This window comes from Perna viridis, chromosome 2 (assembly GCF_037379345.1).
Source record: "Perna viridis isolate PV_CMFRI_1.1 ecotype Kerala chromosome 2, ASM3737934v1, whole genome shotgun sequence".
NCBI classification, from domain to species: Eukaryota; Metazoa; Mollusca; class Bivalvia; order Mytilida; family Mytilidae; genus Perna; species Perna viridis.
Window position 1 is genome coordinate 55,029,683 of NC_142446.1, and position 19,456 is coordinate 55,049,138.

The following is a 19,456-nucleotide window of genomic DNA, read 5'->3' on the forward strand; positions in this document are numbered from 1 at the left end:
AACCAATGGGTCGATACCACTGCAGGTGGACCAAAGGTCCCAAAAGGTATTCACCAACCCAGTAGTCAAACTTGTCTGACCACGAATCGTTTTATTAATCTTTTGACAAAATTTTCAACAAAACTGTTTTAAAATTCATAAAACACTTAGACTCCATTCCTTGTATTGCACATACACAGGAAAAAATGAAACATATGTTTTCATATATTTAAAAAATATGGAAACATATTTAGGACCGGTATGGAAAGATATCTAGTTTTGCCTATTAAACCACATGAATTGCGTATTTTGTCTCAATTCAAGTGGAAACATATGCATTCAATGAAATAATCTGGGAAACATTTCTTTACCTAATAATAGTATAATGAGATGGTATTATCTATTTATATTTTAAGTGAAGGCATATATTTTATCATGATTATTGATTTATGAAACGCCAATTTTCCCGACACCAATAGGCAAGGCACTTATTTTGTAATATGGCTTGCGCTAATTATATTTGTAATTGTGAAGTAATCAATATTATATAACAAAAGTGTGGTACATTTCATATTTATCGAATAAAAATCATAGATATATCATATATGTAGTTATAGGTCCGATGTGTGGATCCAAGGTCTGTAATAGAAACGCTAATTGTCAGAACGGTCGATGTGTTTGTAAGAGAGGTTTTACTGGAGATGGTGTTTCTAGTTGCGTTGGTATGTACTTTTTATACAATTGAACAAGGTTTTGTTTCTAAAATGAGTAATTTGAAAACTGCGATGGCGTTTAGTTATAGAAGTGATAAAGACACCCAAAAAGAAACCCAAATTTTGTATAAACATTATTTTAGTCAGTAAGTGCAGTTTAAAGACGATTCACATAAACGACATGATAATTTGTATATTACAATAGACCCTATCGTGTTTACTTCCGCTGGGTAAGTCTTCGGTAAAACAAAATAATATTCATTTGCGAAATTGTATAATGAACATGCCACACGCATGCTCATCTATTATCCCACAGTGAACAGGAAAGATCTATAAGGGCACATATTTCAAGTTCAAATAACTCATCTATTATCCCACAGTAAACAGGAAAGATCTATAAGGGCACATATTTCAAATTCAATTTGAATTAAACCTTTTCATTTTATACTAATTAGGTACCTGCACATGCTCGGCCACTGGCGATCCTCACTATGTAACGTTCGATAGACAACTTATTCACTTTATGGGTATCTGTACTTATACCATGGTTAAAACGAAGACAAGTGATAGGTGTGGTGGGTTTGAAGTTCGTGTGAAGAACGAGCACCGGGGACGAAACAAAAGAGTGTCTTTCACAAAATATGTTTTGATAATATTAAAGAGCTCAACTATTAAACTTGGTAAAAGGAACTCTATATTTGTAAGTTAAACCTTTAGTATATTTCATAGTTACTTTGCGTTCTTAGTGACTATATAAAATTAATTAAATGTATTAGCGAAACGAAAAGCAAATAATATTCTGTGAATTGTTAAGATAATGGTAATAATTCCATCTTCCATTACTTCCATTAAAACAAACAAAACCTTGAAATGCAAAAAAATGTCATGAAGATTAAAAAAATTTTTATGAAGATTATTTATCTCCGACTGTTTAAATACAATGATCCAGTTACTTCAATGAGACGATGAAGTAGGTTTTAATCTAAGTAAGACATGTGTGGGACAAGAGGATCAAGCCGCACCCTTACAATGCGCTTTCAGCTAAAAACCAACCAAATAAAACCAGAGAGATTACATTACCGCTATAACCTTGGTTCCCTTTATTACTCTTTCAACTTTATCATTCGGCAGTTGATTTTTTGTTGATTTTGTAAATTCAATGTTCTAGGTAAATAACATCAGAGTTTACTCACCATATTCCGGTTCTAACTTCCGGATCGTCCTAACAGGGAGAAATGTTCGAGTGGAATCAAACTGTGGATTTAGGGTAACATGGGATGGAAATTCAGCAGCCACTGTAACAATTCCTAAAACGTATAGTGGTAAGATCAATGGAATATGTGGAGACTGCAATGGGAAAAAAGACGATTTTAAAACTGCAAAAGGTGTCGATGTGAGCAAAAAGAAGGACAAATTCGTACAGATTGGAATGAGTTATATCGCTGGAAATAATAATGATCTGAACAAAAGGTAATAGTTTTATTTTCCCCATTTTATTTAAAGTTACAAATATAAAAATATCAGTATTAAATATTAAAAATTTAGACATGCTGTATGCATGTTTCAAGGAATGTCCTCTCATCAGCAGCACTATAATCAATTGTAATGGAAGATATGAATTCAAAGATTGATTATATACAAGAGGCACTCAAAACCAAATTTAAAACTATCGAAATAAAAAGCCAACTTTATCACCAAGAGATTCTACAATATGCAATACAAGGAGTGAAGCCTCAGTGTTTTAAGTATTTTGACATTATTAAAACTGCAAATTCTAATGAATTTGATAAACAAAATTTGATAATATTCGGGGTGAGACGAGTCTGCCTTATAGGTTGGTGAATACCTACAACGACCTTTGGTCCACCAGCAGTGGCATCGATCAAATGGTTATTAAATACATATATACCAATCATATGTAATGCAAATTACGATATGGTCTAAACGTGTTTCACGGAGTAACCTCTCACCAGCAGTATTATAATCTACTATATAGGAAGATCTATATTCAAATATTGATTGTAGACAAGACGTACACAAAACCAAAAGTATTTTTCAACAAACAATTATTCAATGACCACAAATGTCAATTTCCTTGTGAGCAGTCTTAATGTGATTTTTATAGCGTGTAATTGTTTTTAATTTTAGGATAATATATACATTCTTAAACTTTCTGCAATTGTGTATTGATTTAGGTGTGCAGTCAACGATGTATCAGACCCATGCACTCCTGACAAAAAAGCGAAAGCTGTAAAAGCATGCTCACTTCTGAACCCAGGTTTACGAATGAGTCCGTTCATGCCATGTGCAGCTAAAGAAAAAGACGTAATGACCGATATGTACAAATCTTGTTTATTTGACGCCTGCAGTAATATTGGAGAGCCACACCTACAAGAAATCATATGTAATATACACGCAGGAGCCGCGGAGCAATGTGAGGACTTGGGAATTCCCATCAAGTGGAGGAGAGCCGATTTTTGTCGTAAGTACATAGAAACTGATTTAAATTTCCTAAAATACACTGCTTTTAATATTACTTTTATGTTAAACTGTTGTTTGAAAATCTTAATTATTTTAAAAAAAAATAATGTATTAATCAAGACTTATTGGTCGAAATAAAACAAGAACCAAGGAATTAAAGAAACAGTTAAATTGATTATTAAATTAAGACATTAAAGTCAATAATTTGACAGCTTGCTATTGCGAAGTAAATACCACCAAATATAAAGTTTAAACACTGCCTATAGAAGAAATAATTCACATTGTAAAGAAACCTATCGTACAAATGATGCTTTTTCTGTCTACATAGGCAATATTTTAACGTAACGATAGTCGGTTCTGTATTTTATTCCATGCATTCATTCCCCACTGTATTCAACCAAATCAAACCCAATTAAGAACGATAACGATAACTGCAAAGTGCCTATTTCATACACGATCTATACATTTTTTATCTCAAAATTTCAACTTTTTTTTTTGACATGCAAGAATCACCCCCTATCTGATTTTTATAAAGACTGCTGTTTAATATTGAAAATCACAGCAAGACAGTTAATTGATGAAGCATCAGTAACAAAACTACTTTTGTAACTTTTTGTTTTATAGATGTAAGGTTTAATCGTTATTTGCAGGCGGATCAATAACAATCGATATCTCTCCACTTTCTGATTTTTTTTCTGTGTATATAATGATTCATAAAAAAATAACATTTCAGCTTTAAAGTGTCCATATAATATGGAATACAGTTCATCAGTATCTGGTTGTCCTGCTACCTGTGTAGACCCCAATGCTGAAGCTTTGTGTTTAAGTCCAAATACAGAGGGTTGTAAATGCAAACATGGATTTGTACTTAGCAACGATAAATGTGTGAGGAAGAGTCAGTGTGGTTGTGTCGGACCTAACAGACAATATTACCCGGTATAGATTATATAGATTATGGATCGGTTAAGAAAACAATAAGTATATACTAAATAACCCTATTAACTTACCTCAAAGATCCTGAATAACAAGAAGAGAGATTTTTTATTTAGAGTTTAAACTACAATGTGTTAAAAGACCAAGATTTACTTGGTTTTAGCTATATATTCAAGAAACATTAACAAATAAAAGAAATACACAGTGCATTTTTCAAGTTATAACTTAAGGAAGTGATTGTTTGGTATTTTTATGTAGACGCAAAGCTTTCGTTATTGGCAGATTCGCATATTTCCGTTGGTTGGTTATTACCGATATCAAAACATAATGGTCAATATATTGACGTCTTCAAGTAAATTGTCTCAAACTATAAAAATAGATATAAAACAGTTTCTTGATAAAACTACAGGTCCGTATTTCCACAAGAAGAGATTGGGGAAAACCATAAATCTGTGCTATCCTCTTTTGGTCTCTCTACCAAGAACGATGATTGTGATTTACCGTCTATGTACTGGATTCCTAAACTTCACAAGAATCCATACAAATAACGTTTCATGGCTGGATCTGCAAAATGTACCACCAAACCTCTTTCAAAACTTTTAAATTCTATACTCAAAGCTGTCAAAGAGGGTCTGCAGTCCTACCACAACACTTGTTACTCCCGAAAGATTCGAAAGATCTTTTGGAGACAATCAGTTCGAGACTATTATCTGAATATAATAGCATTAAAACATATGATTTTTCAATACTGTATACTTCTATTCCCCATACTCAGTTAACATCCCGACTTAAAAACATTATACATCGTTGTTTTTCCAAAAAAGATGGTACACCTAGATACAAATATATAGTTCTTGGTAGAGATTCCTGTAAAAAATAATTCCAAATCATCTTCCAAATATACAGAGGAAGATGTTTACAAAATGCTGGAATTTTTAATTGACAACATATTTGTCCGGTGTGGTGGACGTGTTCTTCAACAAACGGTTGGAATTCCAATGGGAACAAATTGTGCTCCTCTACTTGCTGACCTATTTCTTCACTATTATGAGGCTAACTTTATAGCTGATTTGATCAGAAAGAAAGAATATCGTTTGGCTAAATCCTTCAATCTCAGTTTCCGCTATATAGATGACGTCTTATCTTTAAACAATCCTAATTTCGAGGATTTGATACATCGCATCTACCCAAAAGAACTTGAGATAAAGGATACTACAGACACTGTAAAGTCAGCCTCATATCTTGACCTACACTTGGAAATCGATGGTAAAGGAAAACTATTGACCAAACCTTACGACAAACGTGATAACTTTTCATTCAGAATTGTCAACTATCCTTTCATCTGTGGCAACATCCTTTCGGTTCCTGCGTATGGAGTGTTCATATCACAACTCATACGTTATGCCAGAGCTTGTCGAAACTACGCAGACTTTTTGTATCTCGCTAGAAGTCTAACAAATAGGCTTCTGGAACAGGGTTATGTTGCTACAAGATTGAAGTCATCACTACAGAAGTTTTATGGTCGTTATCATGAACTCGTGGATCGTTATGATGTATCCATCAGCACCATGAAAACTAATTTATTCAACGGGTCATAGTTTGCCTTTCCTCGTTTGTCTACCCCGGACTTGACATTTTATGAGCAACTCGGCGGGTCTTTCTAGAAAGGCAGAGGACGCTTACCCTACCGGTGTTGGTCCATGCTCCCAGTTTTTAGTGGAGTCCAAGTTGCTCATTTACTTTTGTTACTTTGTATGTATGATTTTAGTTACTTTAAGATCTTTGTTGTGTGTGTCTGTTTTCCGTGTCTGGTCTTTGTCCCTTGATTACATTCTTTTGATTACCGCTATAACCTTGGTTCTCTTGATTACTCTTTAAGCGGAGGGTTCAAAACTGTATTGTAACATATAGCCTTCATTAATTTTATATGCAAATTCATAACTCTAACTGTTTACAAATTTACGGATGAGTACATTTTTTGGGTTTTTTTTAACATCATTTGATACAAATATTAATTAGATAACTTTTTCTCATTCGTTACAATTAATAATATTTTTTACTCCACAGCTCAAAGATTGTTACATATTGATATATTGCGATTCGACATAATTAGTATCACTTCCATTTATAAATTACTTATAGCTAAATGCCTTGATAACGACCTCCGATTGTTCAGTAGTAACACAGTGTAAGATCGTTAGAGGATCTCCTGTTCTTGTGACGATAAGAAAACAAAAGTGTCATAAAAATGCCAGATGTGTCCCTAGAAACGGTGGCTACAAATGTGTATGCAAGAAATTCTTCAAAGGAAATGGCGTTGATGTCTGTAAAAGTAAGTTTGAAAAGTTATCAATGATGATAAAGTTAGATAATTCATTAGTGCTGTATGATATTTTTAATAGTTCAGATCTTCGAAATTCGGTTCAATCACAATGAATATGAATCTGAAACAACTACACCATTAAACTATACACTTTTGTTTTATAGGACTATGCCTTAAACGTTATTGTCCCAAACGTTGCCCAGGTGGCTACAAAAAGAATCGATATGGATGCAGAACTTGTGCTTGTATAGGTAAGGCTTTTTCTGATTTCTTTGTAGGTTGGTCTTAGTTTGTACTGGCATACGAGACCACCTAACATGCCATGAACTCTACTGACTGAATGTAACATTTTGATGATATATTGAAAATTATTCAAAATGATTCGTACATAAATTTTTATCCATATCCAACGTCCTGTCAATTGTTGCCTAATACCTACCACCGACCAATAAAAAATACATTAAGAAACACACTAAATTCATTTTGGTTTAGTTTTATATGACAATTAGCTTTTCTCACAACTTTGTTACCAGATACATTTACCCGATCCAGGTCTATAGTCATGAGCAATATTGTGAGTATTTCTATTCCGTAAAATATAATTAGCCCAGTCACACCGAGCTTTTCATAGTCATTTATTCATGACAAATATGATATGCTTGCAATGAGAATGTTGCAAAAATAATACAGATATCATGTTCCATCTTAACCATGGAACTATTCTTTCTGTTACAAACGTGATCATCAAACTGTTCAAACGCTTATTTAATTGTTTACAAATTACAAAAAAAAATGTTAATTGCACTCCATAGCATTATATCATAAGTATTCATGCAAATGACTAGCGCTTAATAATTTATCGGTTTATCAATGTCATATGCAGAAAAAAACAAAACAAAACAAACACACAAATCCGCAATTTGAATTTTGATATGAAGGTGTTTACTTTTGTACATGCCTCACACACTCTTCATTTCACTTAGGACTTTTTCCTAAAACAAGAAATCGGAGTATACTACTTTTCCTATTATTACTTTTCTACAACATTAAATTATATCATTTGACCGCTGATTTGTTTATCTCAAAACATATTTTAATTTAGTAATTTGACTTTTAAAAACATAGAAATATCATTTATAGAAGAAGACATTAATTCCAATTCATACATGCAACGTTTGCATGGTGTTCTGCTGTTTACAGAGGAACCAACAAGAGATACCACACCAAATACCATATGGTTAATTGGTGTTTCATTTCTCTTGCCCCTTAATTAACTGCATTAAACCTTATCCAGGTGGATAAAAAACAAAACAAGTAATGGTGTAAAACTTGTACTTGCAAACGTAATACAATAGTGAATTGACTTGTATTGGGTATGTAACTCTCATTGTGAATCCGCAGTTTAACGAATATGTCTCGAGTCTTCAATTCAAAAGCACATTTATCATTTGCCAAGCGCTTAGTTTAGTATTTAGACAAAACCTGTGTAAAATACCGACAACAAATAACAACAAGCAACATGATAAAAGTGTAAGAAAAGATACAAACTGTAATACTACGTTCCGAAATCCGAAGGTGAAAAAAAGGTATATCTGTTTCGAAATTTCAGGATGCTCTTCATCATGAAATCCGGTAAATGTTTTACAAGGACGATTAATGTAAGTGGTGTCACATGTTTTATTTACATCTTTCAGTCAAGCCTTGGAAATGCTATCATTGGACACCAGCTGATAAGAAAGAACACGCAAAACTTGGACAGAAGAAAGTATGTGAACGAAATGGAAGAGTGTTTACACGTGGATTGAACGGAAAATATCCAGGATGTAAAACTTGTTGGTGCTGTCAACCAAATAGTAAGCTGACTAATTATCTCTGTATACTTTAATGACAGGTAAAGAATTACAAACCCTTAGTGTCGAACGATTTTAGACTAACTAATTACAGCTATAACACACGTTTAAATTGATATTTACGAACCACGGACATTGTTGCAAAGATTTGAGAAAAACTCGTTTTGATGGCATCCGACTATATGCTATGCTTTTCGGTGTTTCGGCATAATTTTTGTTTTGCACTTTGTCTTTTCAATTCATCCAGTCAAGTATAATACTTATTTCACAAACAAATACGCTCAGAGTTTGTACGGTATCGTTATGTCTTCATGTTGAATATCCTGATATGACTGTTTCGAACTCCGACCCCTTTCTTCATTGATGTTTACCGCTTTACAATAAAACACCATTCGGAGTATTTTCTTACTACATTCCAATAAAATAATTCATGTTTCGTTTGATTTAAAGCCAGTTTCCCCCTTAGTATTTCAATGTCATTGTATTTTATCATCTTTCAATCAAACACACGCTGGAACGGTTTCATTTGAAAGGTTCCAAAAACCATATTTTCCTGTCTTTTAAGTCGGTGTTGGATTGGTTTAAGCCTGAAAGCTACGTTTTAGTTTAAGCGGCTAAATATCGTAGCTTAACTAGTATGTTTTGTTGACAATGCTTCACATATAAGGAGATAATATTTATTGTAGAACGAGTTCCATGTAAGAAAAAATGCCACAAGAAGGCTAGATGCAGAAATGGAAAATGCGTTTGTAAGAAAGGCTACAGAGGAAATGGAAGGATGTGCACAAAAATACCAGGTATCAAAAATTTATAAAATCAGCCATCACTTTTATCGTTTGCTGTAAGATAAAATGCTTCAAAGATCAAATAAGTAAAGTGTAGATTGTCAGGAGTGTCCTCTCTAGTTCTGAAATTGAAAATTTTGATCGAAGATGTTCAATGAAGGAAAGATGGTATATTGAGTTGCATAGACGAACAAGATAGCTTGCAAATTATCAAAATTTAATAGTAAAACCAAATACCTTATAATAGAATATGTATTTTGTAATTTAATTGGCTGAACAATGTTTGTCTTTCCTTGATACAAGTTACAGCTTTACATTAGATGTTTTGGGCTTGAATATATTTTCTACAAGAACGATTAATGTAAGTGGTGTCACATGTTTTATTTACATCTTTCAGTCAAGCCTTGGAAATGCTATCATTGGACACCAGCTGATTTGAAAGAACACGCAAAACTTGGACAGAAGAAAGTATGTGAACGAAATGGAAGAGTGTTTACACGTGGATTGAACGGAAAATATCCAGGATGTAAAACTTGTTGGTGCTGTCAACCAAATAGTAAGCTGACTAATTATCTCTATATATTTTAATGACAGGTAAAGAATTGCAAACCCTTAGTGTCGAACGATTTTAGACTAACTAATTACAGCTATAACACACGTTAAAATTGATATTTACGAACCACGTACATTGTTGCAAAGATTTGAGAAAAACTGGTTTTGATGGCATCCGACTATATGCTATGCTTTTCGGTTTTTCGACATAATGTTTGTTTAGCACTTTGTCTTTTCAATTCATCCAGTCAAGTATAATACTTATTTCACAAACAAATACGCTCAGAGTTTGTACGGTATCGTTGTGTTCATGTTTAATATCCTGATATGATTGTTTCAAACTCCGACTCCATTCTTCATTGATGTTTACCGCTTTACAATAAAACACCATTCGGAGTAATTTCTTACTACATTCCAATAAAATAATTTATGTTTCGTTTGATTTAAAGCCAGTTTCCCCCTTAGTATTTCAATGTCATTGTATTTTATCATCTTTCAATCAAACACACGCTGGAACGGTTTCATTTGAAAGGTTCCAACAACCATATTTTCCTGTCTTTTAAGTCGGTGTTGGATTGGTTTAAGCCTGAAAGCTACGTTTTAGTTTAAGCGGCTAAATATCGTAGCTTAACTAGTATGTTTTGTTGACAATGCTTCACATATAAGGAGATAATATTTATTGTAGAACGAGTTCCATGTAAGAAAAAATGCCACAAGAAGGCTAGATGCAGAAATGGAAAATGCGTTTGTAAGAAAGGCTACAGAGGAAATGGAAGGATGTGCACAAAAATACCAGGTATCAAAAATTTATAAAATCAGCCATCACTTTTATCGTTTGCTGTAAGATAAAATGCTTCAAAGTTCAAATAAGTAAAGTGTAGATTGTCAGGAGTGTCCTCCCTAGTTCTGAAATCGAAAATTTTGATCGAAGATGTTCAATGAAGGAAAGATGGTATATTGAGTTGCATAGACGAACAAGATAGCTTGCAAATTATCGAAATTTAATAGTAAAACCAAATACCTTATAATAGAATATGTATTTTGTAATTTAATTGGCTGAACAATGTTTGTCTTTCCTTGATACAAGTTACAGCTTTAAATTAGATGTTTTGGGCTTGAATATATTTTCTACAAGAACGATTAATGTAAGTGGTGTCACATGTTTTATTTACATCTTTCAGTCAAGCCTTGGAAATGCTATCATTGGACACCAGCTGATTTGAAAGAACACGCAAAACTTGGACAGAAGAAAGTATGTGAACGAAATGGAAGAGTGTTTACACGTGGATTGAACGGAAAATATCCAGGATGTAAAACTTGTTGGTGCTGTCAACCAAATAGTAAGCTGACTAATTATTGATATATATTTTAATTTCAGGTAACAAATTGCAAACCCTTAGTGTCGAACGATTTTAGACTAACTAATTACAGCTATAACACACGTTTAAATTGATATTTACGAACCACGTACATTGTTGCAAAGATTTGAGAAAAACTGGTTTTGATGGCATCCGACTATATGCTATGCTTTTCGGTTTTTCGACATAATTTTTGTTTAGCACTTTGTCTTTTCAATTCATCCAGTCAAGTATATGCTTATTTCACAAACAAATACGCTCAGAGTTTGTACGGTATCGTTATTTCTTCATGTTTAATATCCTGATATGATTGTTTCAAACTCCGACTCCATTCTTCATTGATGTTTACCGCTTTACAATAAAACACCATTCGGAGTAATTTCTTACTACATTCCAATAAAATAGTTCATGTTTCGTTTGATTTAAAGCCAGTTCCCCCTTAGTATTTCAATGTCATTGTATTTTATCATCTTTCAATCAAACACAAGCTGGAACGGTTGCATTTGAAAGGTTCCAACAACCATATTTTCCTGTCTTTTAAGTCGTTGTTGGGTTGGTTTAAGCCTGAAAGCTACGTTTTAGTTTAAGCGGCTAAATATCGTAGCTTCACTAGTATGTTTTGTTGACAATGCTTCACATATAAGGAGATAATATTTATTGTAGAACGAGTTCCATGTAAGAAAAAATGCCACAAGAAGGCTAGATGCAGAAATGGAAAATGCGTTTGTAAGAAAGGCTACAGAGGAAATGGAAGGATGTGCACAAAAATACCAGGTATCAAAAATTTATAAAATCAGCCATCACTTTTATCGTTTGCTGTAAGATAAAATGCTTCAAAGTTCAAATAAGTAAAGTGTAGATTGTCAGGAGTGTCCTCCCTAGTTCTGAAATCGAAAATTTTGATCGAAGATGTTCAATGAAGGAAAGATGGTATATTGAGTTGCATAGACGAACAAGATAGCTTGCAAATTATCAAAATTTAATAGTAAAACCAAATACCTTATAATAGAATATGTATTTTGTAATTTAATTGGCAGAACAATGTTTGTCTTTCCTTGATACAAGTTACATCTTTAAATTAGATGTGTTGGGCTTGAATATATTTTCTACAAGAACGATTAATGTAAGTGGTGTCACATGTTTTATTTACATCTTTCAGTCAAGCCTTGGAAATGCTATCATTGGACACCAGCTGATTTGAAAGAACACGCAAAACTTGGACAGAAGAAAGTATGTGAACGAAATGGAAGAGTGTTTACACGTGGATTGAACGGAAAATATCCAGGATGTAAAACTTGTTGGTGCTGTCAACCAAATAGTAAGCTGACTAATTATCTCTATATATTTTAATGACAGGTAAAGAATTGCAAACCCTTAGTGTCGAACGATTTTAGACTAACTAATTACAGCTATAACACACGTTAAAATTGATATTTACGAACCACGTACATTGTTGCAAAGATTTGAGAAAAACTGGTTTTGATGGCATCCGACTATATGCTATGCTTTTCGGTTTTTCGACATAATGTTTGTTTAGCACTTTGTCTTTTCAATTCATCCAGTCAAGTATAATACTTATTTCACAAACAAATACGCTCAGAGTTTGTACGGTATCGTTGTGTTCATGTTTAATATCCTGATATGACTGTTTCAAACTCCGACTCCATTCTTCATTGATGTTTACCGCTTTACAATAAAACACCATTCGGAGTAATTTCTTACTACATTCCAATAAAATAATTTATGTTTCGTTTGATTTAAAGCCAGTTTCCCCCTTAGTATTTCAATGTCATTGTATTTTATCATCTTTCAATCAAACACACGCTGGAACGGTTGCATTTGAAAGGTTCCAACAACCATATTTTCCTGTCTTTTAAGTCGGTGTTGGATTGGTTTAAGCCTGAAAGCTACGTTTTAGTTTAAGCGGCTAAATATCGTAGCTTAACTAGTATGTTTTGTTGACAATGCTTCACATATAAGGAGATAATATTTATTGTAGAACGAGTTCCATGTAAGAAAAAATGCCACAAGAAGGCTAGATGCAGAAATGGAAAATGCGTTTGTAAGAAAGGCTACAGAGGAAATGGAAGGATGTGCACAAAAATACCAGGTATCAAAAATTTATAAAATCAGCCATCGCTTTTATCGTTTGCTGTAAGATAAAATGCTTCAAAGTTCAAATAAGTAAAGTGTAGATTGTCAGGAATGTCCTCCCTAGTTCTGAAATCGAAAATTTTGATCGAAGATGTTCAATGAAGGAAAGATGGTATATTGAGTTGCATAGACGAACAAGATAGCTTGCAAATTATCGAAATTTAATAGTAAAACCAAATACCTTATAATGGAATATGTATTTTGTAATTTAATTGGCTGAACAATGTTTGTCTGTCCTTGATACAAGTTACATCTTTAAATTAGATGTGTTGGACTTGAATATATTTTCTACAAGAACGATTAATGTAAGTGGTGTCACATGTTTTATTTACATCTTTCAGTCAAGCCTTGGAAATGCTATCATTGGACACCAGCTGATTTGAAAGAACACGCAAAACTTGGACAGAAGAAAGTATGTGAACGAAATGGAAGAGTGTTTACACGTGGATTGAACGGAAAATATCCAGGATGTAAAACTTGTTGGTGCTGTCAACCAAATAGTAAGCTGACTAATTATCTCTATATATTTTAATGACAGGTAAAGAATTGCAAACCCTTAGTGTCGAACGATTTTAGACTAACTAATTACAGCTATAACACACGTTAAAATTGATATTTACGAACCACGTACATTGTTGCAAAGATTTGAGAAAAACTGGTTTTGATGGCATCCGACTATATGCTATGCTTTTCGGTTTTTCGACATAATGTTTGTTTAGCACTTTGTCTTTTCAATTCATCCAGTCAAGTATAATACTTATTTCACAAACAAATACGCTCAGAGTTTGTACGGTATCGTTGTGTTCATGTTTAATATCCTGATATGACTGTTTCAAACTCCGACTCCATTCTTCATTGATGTTTACCGCTTTACAATAAAACACCATTCGGAGTAATTTCTTACTACATTCCAATAAAATAATTTATGTTTCGTTTGATTTAAAGCCAGTTTCCCCCTTAGTATTTCAATGTCATTGTATTTTATCATCTTTCAATCAAACACACGCTGGAACGGTTGCATTTGAAAGGTTCCAACAACCATATTTTCCTGTCTTTTAAGTCGGTGTTGGATTGGTTTAAGCCTGAAAGCTACGTTTTAGTTTAAGCGGCTAAATATCGTAGCTTAACTAGTATGTTTTGTTGACAATGCTTCACATATAAGGAGATAATATTTATTGTAGAACGAGTTCCATGTAAGAAAAAATGCCACAAGAAGGCTAGATGCAGAAATGGAAAATGCGTTTGTAAGAAAGGCTACAGAGGAAATGGAAGGATGTGCACAAAAATACCAGGTATCAAAAATTTATAAAATCAGCCATCGCTTTTATCGTTTGCTGTAAGATAAAATGCTTCAAAGTTCAAATAAGTAAAGTGTAGATTGTCAGGAATGTCCTCCCTAGTTCTGAAATCGAAAATTTTGATCGAAGATGTTCAATGAAGGAAAGATGGTATATTGAGTTGCATAGACGAACAAGATAGCTTGCAAATTATCGAAATTTAATAGTAAAACCAAATACCTTATAATGGAATATGTATTTTGTAATTTAATTGGCTGAACAATGTTTGTCTGTCCTTGATACAAGTTACATCTTTAAATTAGATGTGTTGGACTTGAATATATTTTCTACAAGAACGATTAATGTAAGTGGTGTCACATGTTTTATTTACATCTTTCAGTCAAGCCTTGGAAATGCTATCATTGGACACCAGCTGATTTGAAAGAACACGCAAAACTTGGACAGAAGAAAGTATGTGAACGAAATGGAAGAGTGTTTACACGTGGATTGAACGGAAAATATCCAGGATGTAAAACTTGTTGGTGCTGTCAACCAAATAGTAAGCTGACTAATTATTGATATATATTTTAATTTCAGGTAACAAATTGCAAACCCTTAGTGTCGAACGATTTTAGACTAACTAATTACAGCTATAACACACGTTTAAATTGATATTTACGAACCACGGACATTGTTGCAAAGATTTGAGAAAAACTGGTTTTGATGGCATCCGACTATATGCTATGCTTTTCGGTTTTTCGACATAATTTTTGTTTAGCACTTTGTCTTTTCAATTCATCCAGTCAAGTATATGCTTATTTCACAAACAAATACGCTCAGAGTTTGTACGGTATCGTTATGTCTTCATGTTTAATATACTGATATGATTGTTTCAAACTCCGACTCCATTCTTCATTGATGTTTACCGCTTTACAATAAAACACCATTCGGAGTAATTTCTTACTACATTCCAATAAAATAATTCATGTTTCGTTTGATTTAAAGCCAGTTCCCCCTTAGTATTTCAATGTCATTGTATTTTATCATCTTTCAATCAAACACACGCTGGAAAGGTTGCATTTGAAAGGTTCCAACAACCATATTTTCCTGTCTTTTAAGTCGTTGTTGGGTTGGTTTAAGCCTGAAAGCTACGTTTTAGTTTAAGCGGCTAAATATCGTAGCTTCACTAGTATGTTTTGTTGACAATGCTTCACATATAAGGAGATAATATTTATTGTAGAACGAGTTCCATGTAAGAAAAAATGCCACAAGAAGGCTAGATGCAGAAATGGAAAATGCGTTTGTAAGAAAGGCTACAGAGGAAATGGAAGGATGTGCACAAAAATACCAGGTATCAAAAATTTATAAAATCAGCCATCACTTTTATCGTTTGCTGTAAGATAAAATGCTTCAAAGTTCAAATAAGTAAAGTGTAGATTGTCAGGAGTGTCCTCCCTAGTTCTGAAATTGAAAATTTTGATCGAAGATGTTCAATGAAGGAAAGATGGTATATTGAGTTGCATAGACGAACAAGATAGCTTGCAAATTATCGAAATTTAATAGTAAAACCAAATACCTTATAATAGAATATGTATTTTGTAATTTAATTGGCAGAACAATGTTTGTCTTTCCTTGATACAAGTTACAGCTTTACATTAGATGTTTTGGGCTTGAATATATTTTCTACAAGAACGATTAATGTAAGTGGTGTCACATGTTTTATTTACATCTTTCAGTCAAGCCTTGGAAATGCTATCATTGGACACCAGCTGATTTGAAAGAACACGCAAAACTTGGACAGAAGAAAGTATGTGAACGAAATGGAAGAGTGTTTACACGTGGATTGAACGGAAAATATCCAGGATGTAAAACTTGTTGGTGCTGTCAACCAAATAGTAAGCTGACTAATTATTGATATATATTTTAATTTCAGGTAACAAATTGCAAACCCTTAGTGTCGAACGATTTTAGACTAACTAATTACAGCTATAACACACGTTTAAATTGATATTTACGAACCACGGACATTGTTGCAAAGATTTGAGAAAAACTGGTTTTGATGGCATCCGACTATATGCTATGCTTTTCGGTTTTTCGACATAATTTTTGTTTAGCACTTTGTCTTTTCAATTCATCCAGTCAAGTATATGCTTATTTCACAAACAAATACGCTCAGAGTTTGTACAGTATCGTTATGTCTTCATGTTTAATATCCTGATATGATTGTTTCAAACTCCGACTCCATTCTTCATTGATGTTTACCGCTTTACAATAAAACACCATTCGGAGTAATTTCTTACTACATTCCAATAAAATAGTTTATGTTTCGTTTGATTTAAAGCCAGTTCCCCCTTAGTATTTCAATGTCATTGTATTTTATCATCTTTCAATCAAACACACGCTGGAACGGTTGCATTTGAAAGGTTCCAACAACCATATTTTCCTGTCTTTTAAGTCGTTGTTGGGTTGGTTTAAGCCTGAAAGCTACGTTTTAGTTTAAGCGGCTAAATATCGTAGCTTCACTAGTATGTTTTGTTGACAATGCTTCACATATAAGGAGATAATATTTATTGTAGAACGAGTTCCATGTAAGAAAAAATGCCACAAGAAGGCTAGATGCAGAAATGGAAAATGCGTTTGTAAGAAAGGCTACAGAGGAAATGGAAGGATGTGCACAAAAATACCAGGTATCAAAAATTTATAAAATCAGCCATCACTTTTATCGTTTGCTGTAAGATAAAATGCTTCAAAGTTCAAATAAGTAAAGTGTAGATTGTCAGGAGTGTCCTCCCTAGTTCTGAAATCGAAAATTTTGATCGAAGATGTTCAATGAAGGAAAGATGGTATATTGAGTTGCATAGACGAACAAGATAGCTTGCAAATTATCAAAATTTAATAGTAAAACCAAATACCTTATAATAGAATATGTATTTTGTAATTTAATTGGCAGAACAATGTTTGTCTTTCCTTGATACAAGTTACATCTTTAAATTAGATGTGTTGGGCTTGAATATATTTTCTACAAGAACGATTAATGTAAGTGGTGTCACATGTTTTATTTACATCTTTCAGTCAAGCCTTGGAAATGCTATCATTGGACACCAGCTGATTTGAAAGAACACGCAAAACTTGGACAGAAGAAAGTATGTGAACGAAATGGAAGAGTGTTTACACGTGGATTGAACGGAAAATATCCAGGATGTAAAACTTGTTGGTGCTGTCAACCAAATAGTAAGCTGACTAATTATTGATATATTTTCTACGACAAGGTAATAATACAAACCATTTTTTGCCAATTGTTTGAATCATTACAGCTATATCTAATTTTTAAAGTTATTTTTAAATCAGTTTTATAACACGCAGAAAATGGTATACCTTTTTTAAAGTTAATTTGACTATTTGCACTACCAGAATTATGGAAAATTTGGATTGTTCATATTACTTTGATATATTGAGTTGATTTCATCGCACTAACAATGAACAAAGCAAGGGCATATAACTCTGTCAAATACTATTTTTTTCTTGCATTTTTATAAAAATTATTTTAGTAAATCAAGTGATGCTGAGTTCAAATAATGGTCTTTTCAAGTATAGAACAAATACATGAGTGTAGTTATTTTCTGAAATTATTAAAAAAAACATGTATTTATTTTTCTTTTAGGAAAACATTCAAATTAGATTCAATGACTTATCTCAAATTCCAATGTTTTTTGTATAGGATGTCCAATACCACTCAACATACATAAGTTACTGTAGACGTATTATATTTCTCGGTTGCTAATTTCTGCAGATTATGTCAGTTGAACATATTCGCCGCTGTCAATGTTAGCGGTTTCAAAAATTATCAGTAATATGTAGTTATATATATCAACTTCATAGGAACTGTTTTTGCTCTTTTCTTTCCACCCTGAACAAAATGCAAAAAATGTTAACAGTAGGTTAGCGTTTAAATATGATTTATCTCCTTTTCGAAAAATTTCAATTTGATTTTGGTGCTGCTGGTGAGATGTTACTCGCTTAAACACGTGCACAACATACCAACATTTGCAATTCTATATGATTGATACTTTTGTAAGTAATAACCAATGGGTCCCAAAAGGTATTCACCAACCCAGTAGTCAAACTTGTCTGACCACGAATCGTTTTATTAATCTTTTGACAAAATTTTCAACAAAACTGTTTTAAAATTCATAAAACACTTAGACTCCATTCCTTGTATTGCACATACACAGGAAAAAATGAAACATATGTTTTCATATGTTTAAAAAATATGGAAACATGTTTAGGACCGGTATGGAAAGATATCTAGTTTTGCCTATTAAACCACATGAATTGCGTATTTTGTCTCAATTCAAGTGGAAACATATGCATTCAATGAAATAATCTGGGAAACATTTCTTTACCTAATAATAGTATAATGAGATGGTATTATCTATTTATATTTTAAGTGAAGGCATATATTTTATCATGATTATTGATTTATGAAACGCCAATTTTCCCGACACCAATAGGCAAGGCACTTATTTTGTAATATGGCTTGCGCTAATTATATTTGTAATTGTGAAGTAATCAATATTATATAACAAAAGTGTGATACATTTCATATTTATCGAATAAAAATCATAGATATATCATATATGTAGTTATAGGTCCGATGTGTGGATCCAAGGTCTGTAATAGAAACGCTAATTGTCAGAACGGTCGATGTGTTTGTAAGAGAGGTTTTACTGGAGATGGTGTTTCTAGTTGCGTTGGTATGTACTTTTTATACAATTGAACAAGGTTTTGATTCTAAAATGAGTAATTTGAAAACTGCGATGGCGTTTAGTTATAGAAGTGATAAAGACACCCAAAAAGAAACCCAAATTTTGTATAAACATTATTTTAGTCAGTAAGTGCAGTTTAAAGACGATTCACATAAACGACATGATAATTTGTATATTACAATAGACCCTATCGTGTTTACTTCCGCTGGGTAAGTCTTCGGTAAAACAAAATAATTTTCATTTGCGAAATTGTATAATGAACATGCCACACGCATGCTCATCTAT

General features: G+C 32.9%; 1 protein-coding gene across 1 annotated transcript in view; it reads left to right on the forward strand.

Moving 5' to 3' along the window:
- LOC148626101 (uncharacterized) overlaps positions 1–19,456 on the forward strand; it is an 84,526-nt gene that overhangs the window by 25,033 nt on the left and 40,037 nt on the right. Inside the window, exons 23-40 of the mRNA XM_088571083.1 lie at positions 591–701; positions 1,148–1,392; positions 1,861–2,162; positions 2,888–3,174; positions 3,907–4,109; positions 6,249–6,438; positions 6,594–6,680; positions 8,124–8,282; positions 8,966–9,076; positions 9,462–9,590; positions 10,798–10,926; positions 12,134–12,262; positions 13,470–13,598; positions 14,806–14,934; positions 16,142–16,300; positions 16,946–17,092; positions 17,478–17,636; positions 19,049–19,159. Of these exons, the coding sequence (XP_088427209.1) occupies positions 591–701; positions 1,148–1,392; positions 1,861–2,162; positions 2,888–3,174; positions 3,907–4,109; positions 6,249–6,438; positions 6,594–6,680; positions 8,124–8,282; positions 8,966–9,076; positions 9,462–9,590; positions 10,798–10,926; positions 12,134–12,262; positions 13,470–13,598; positions 14,806–14,934; positions 16,142–16,300; positions 16,946–17,092; positions 17,478–17,636; positions 19,049–19,159 (2,916 nt within the window). The remainder of the gene's footprint in view (positions 1–590; positions 702–1,147; positions 1,393–1,860; positions 2,163–2,887; positions 3,175–3,906; positions 4,110–6,248; positions 6,439–6,593; positions 6,681–8,123; positions 8,283–8,965; positions 9,077–9,461; positions 9,591–10,797; positions 10,927–12,133; positions 12,263–13,469; positions 13,599–14,805; positions 14,935–16,141; positions 16,301–16,945; positions 17,093–17,477; positions 17,637–19,048; positions 19,160–19,456) is intronic.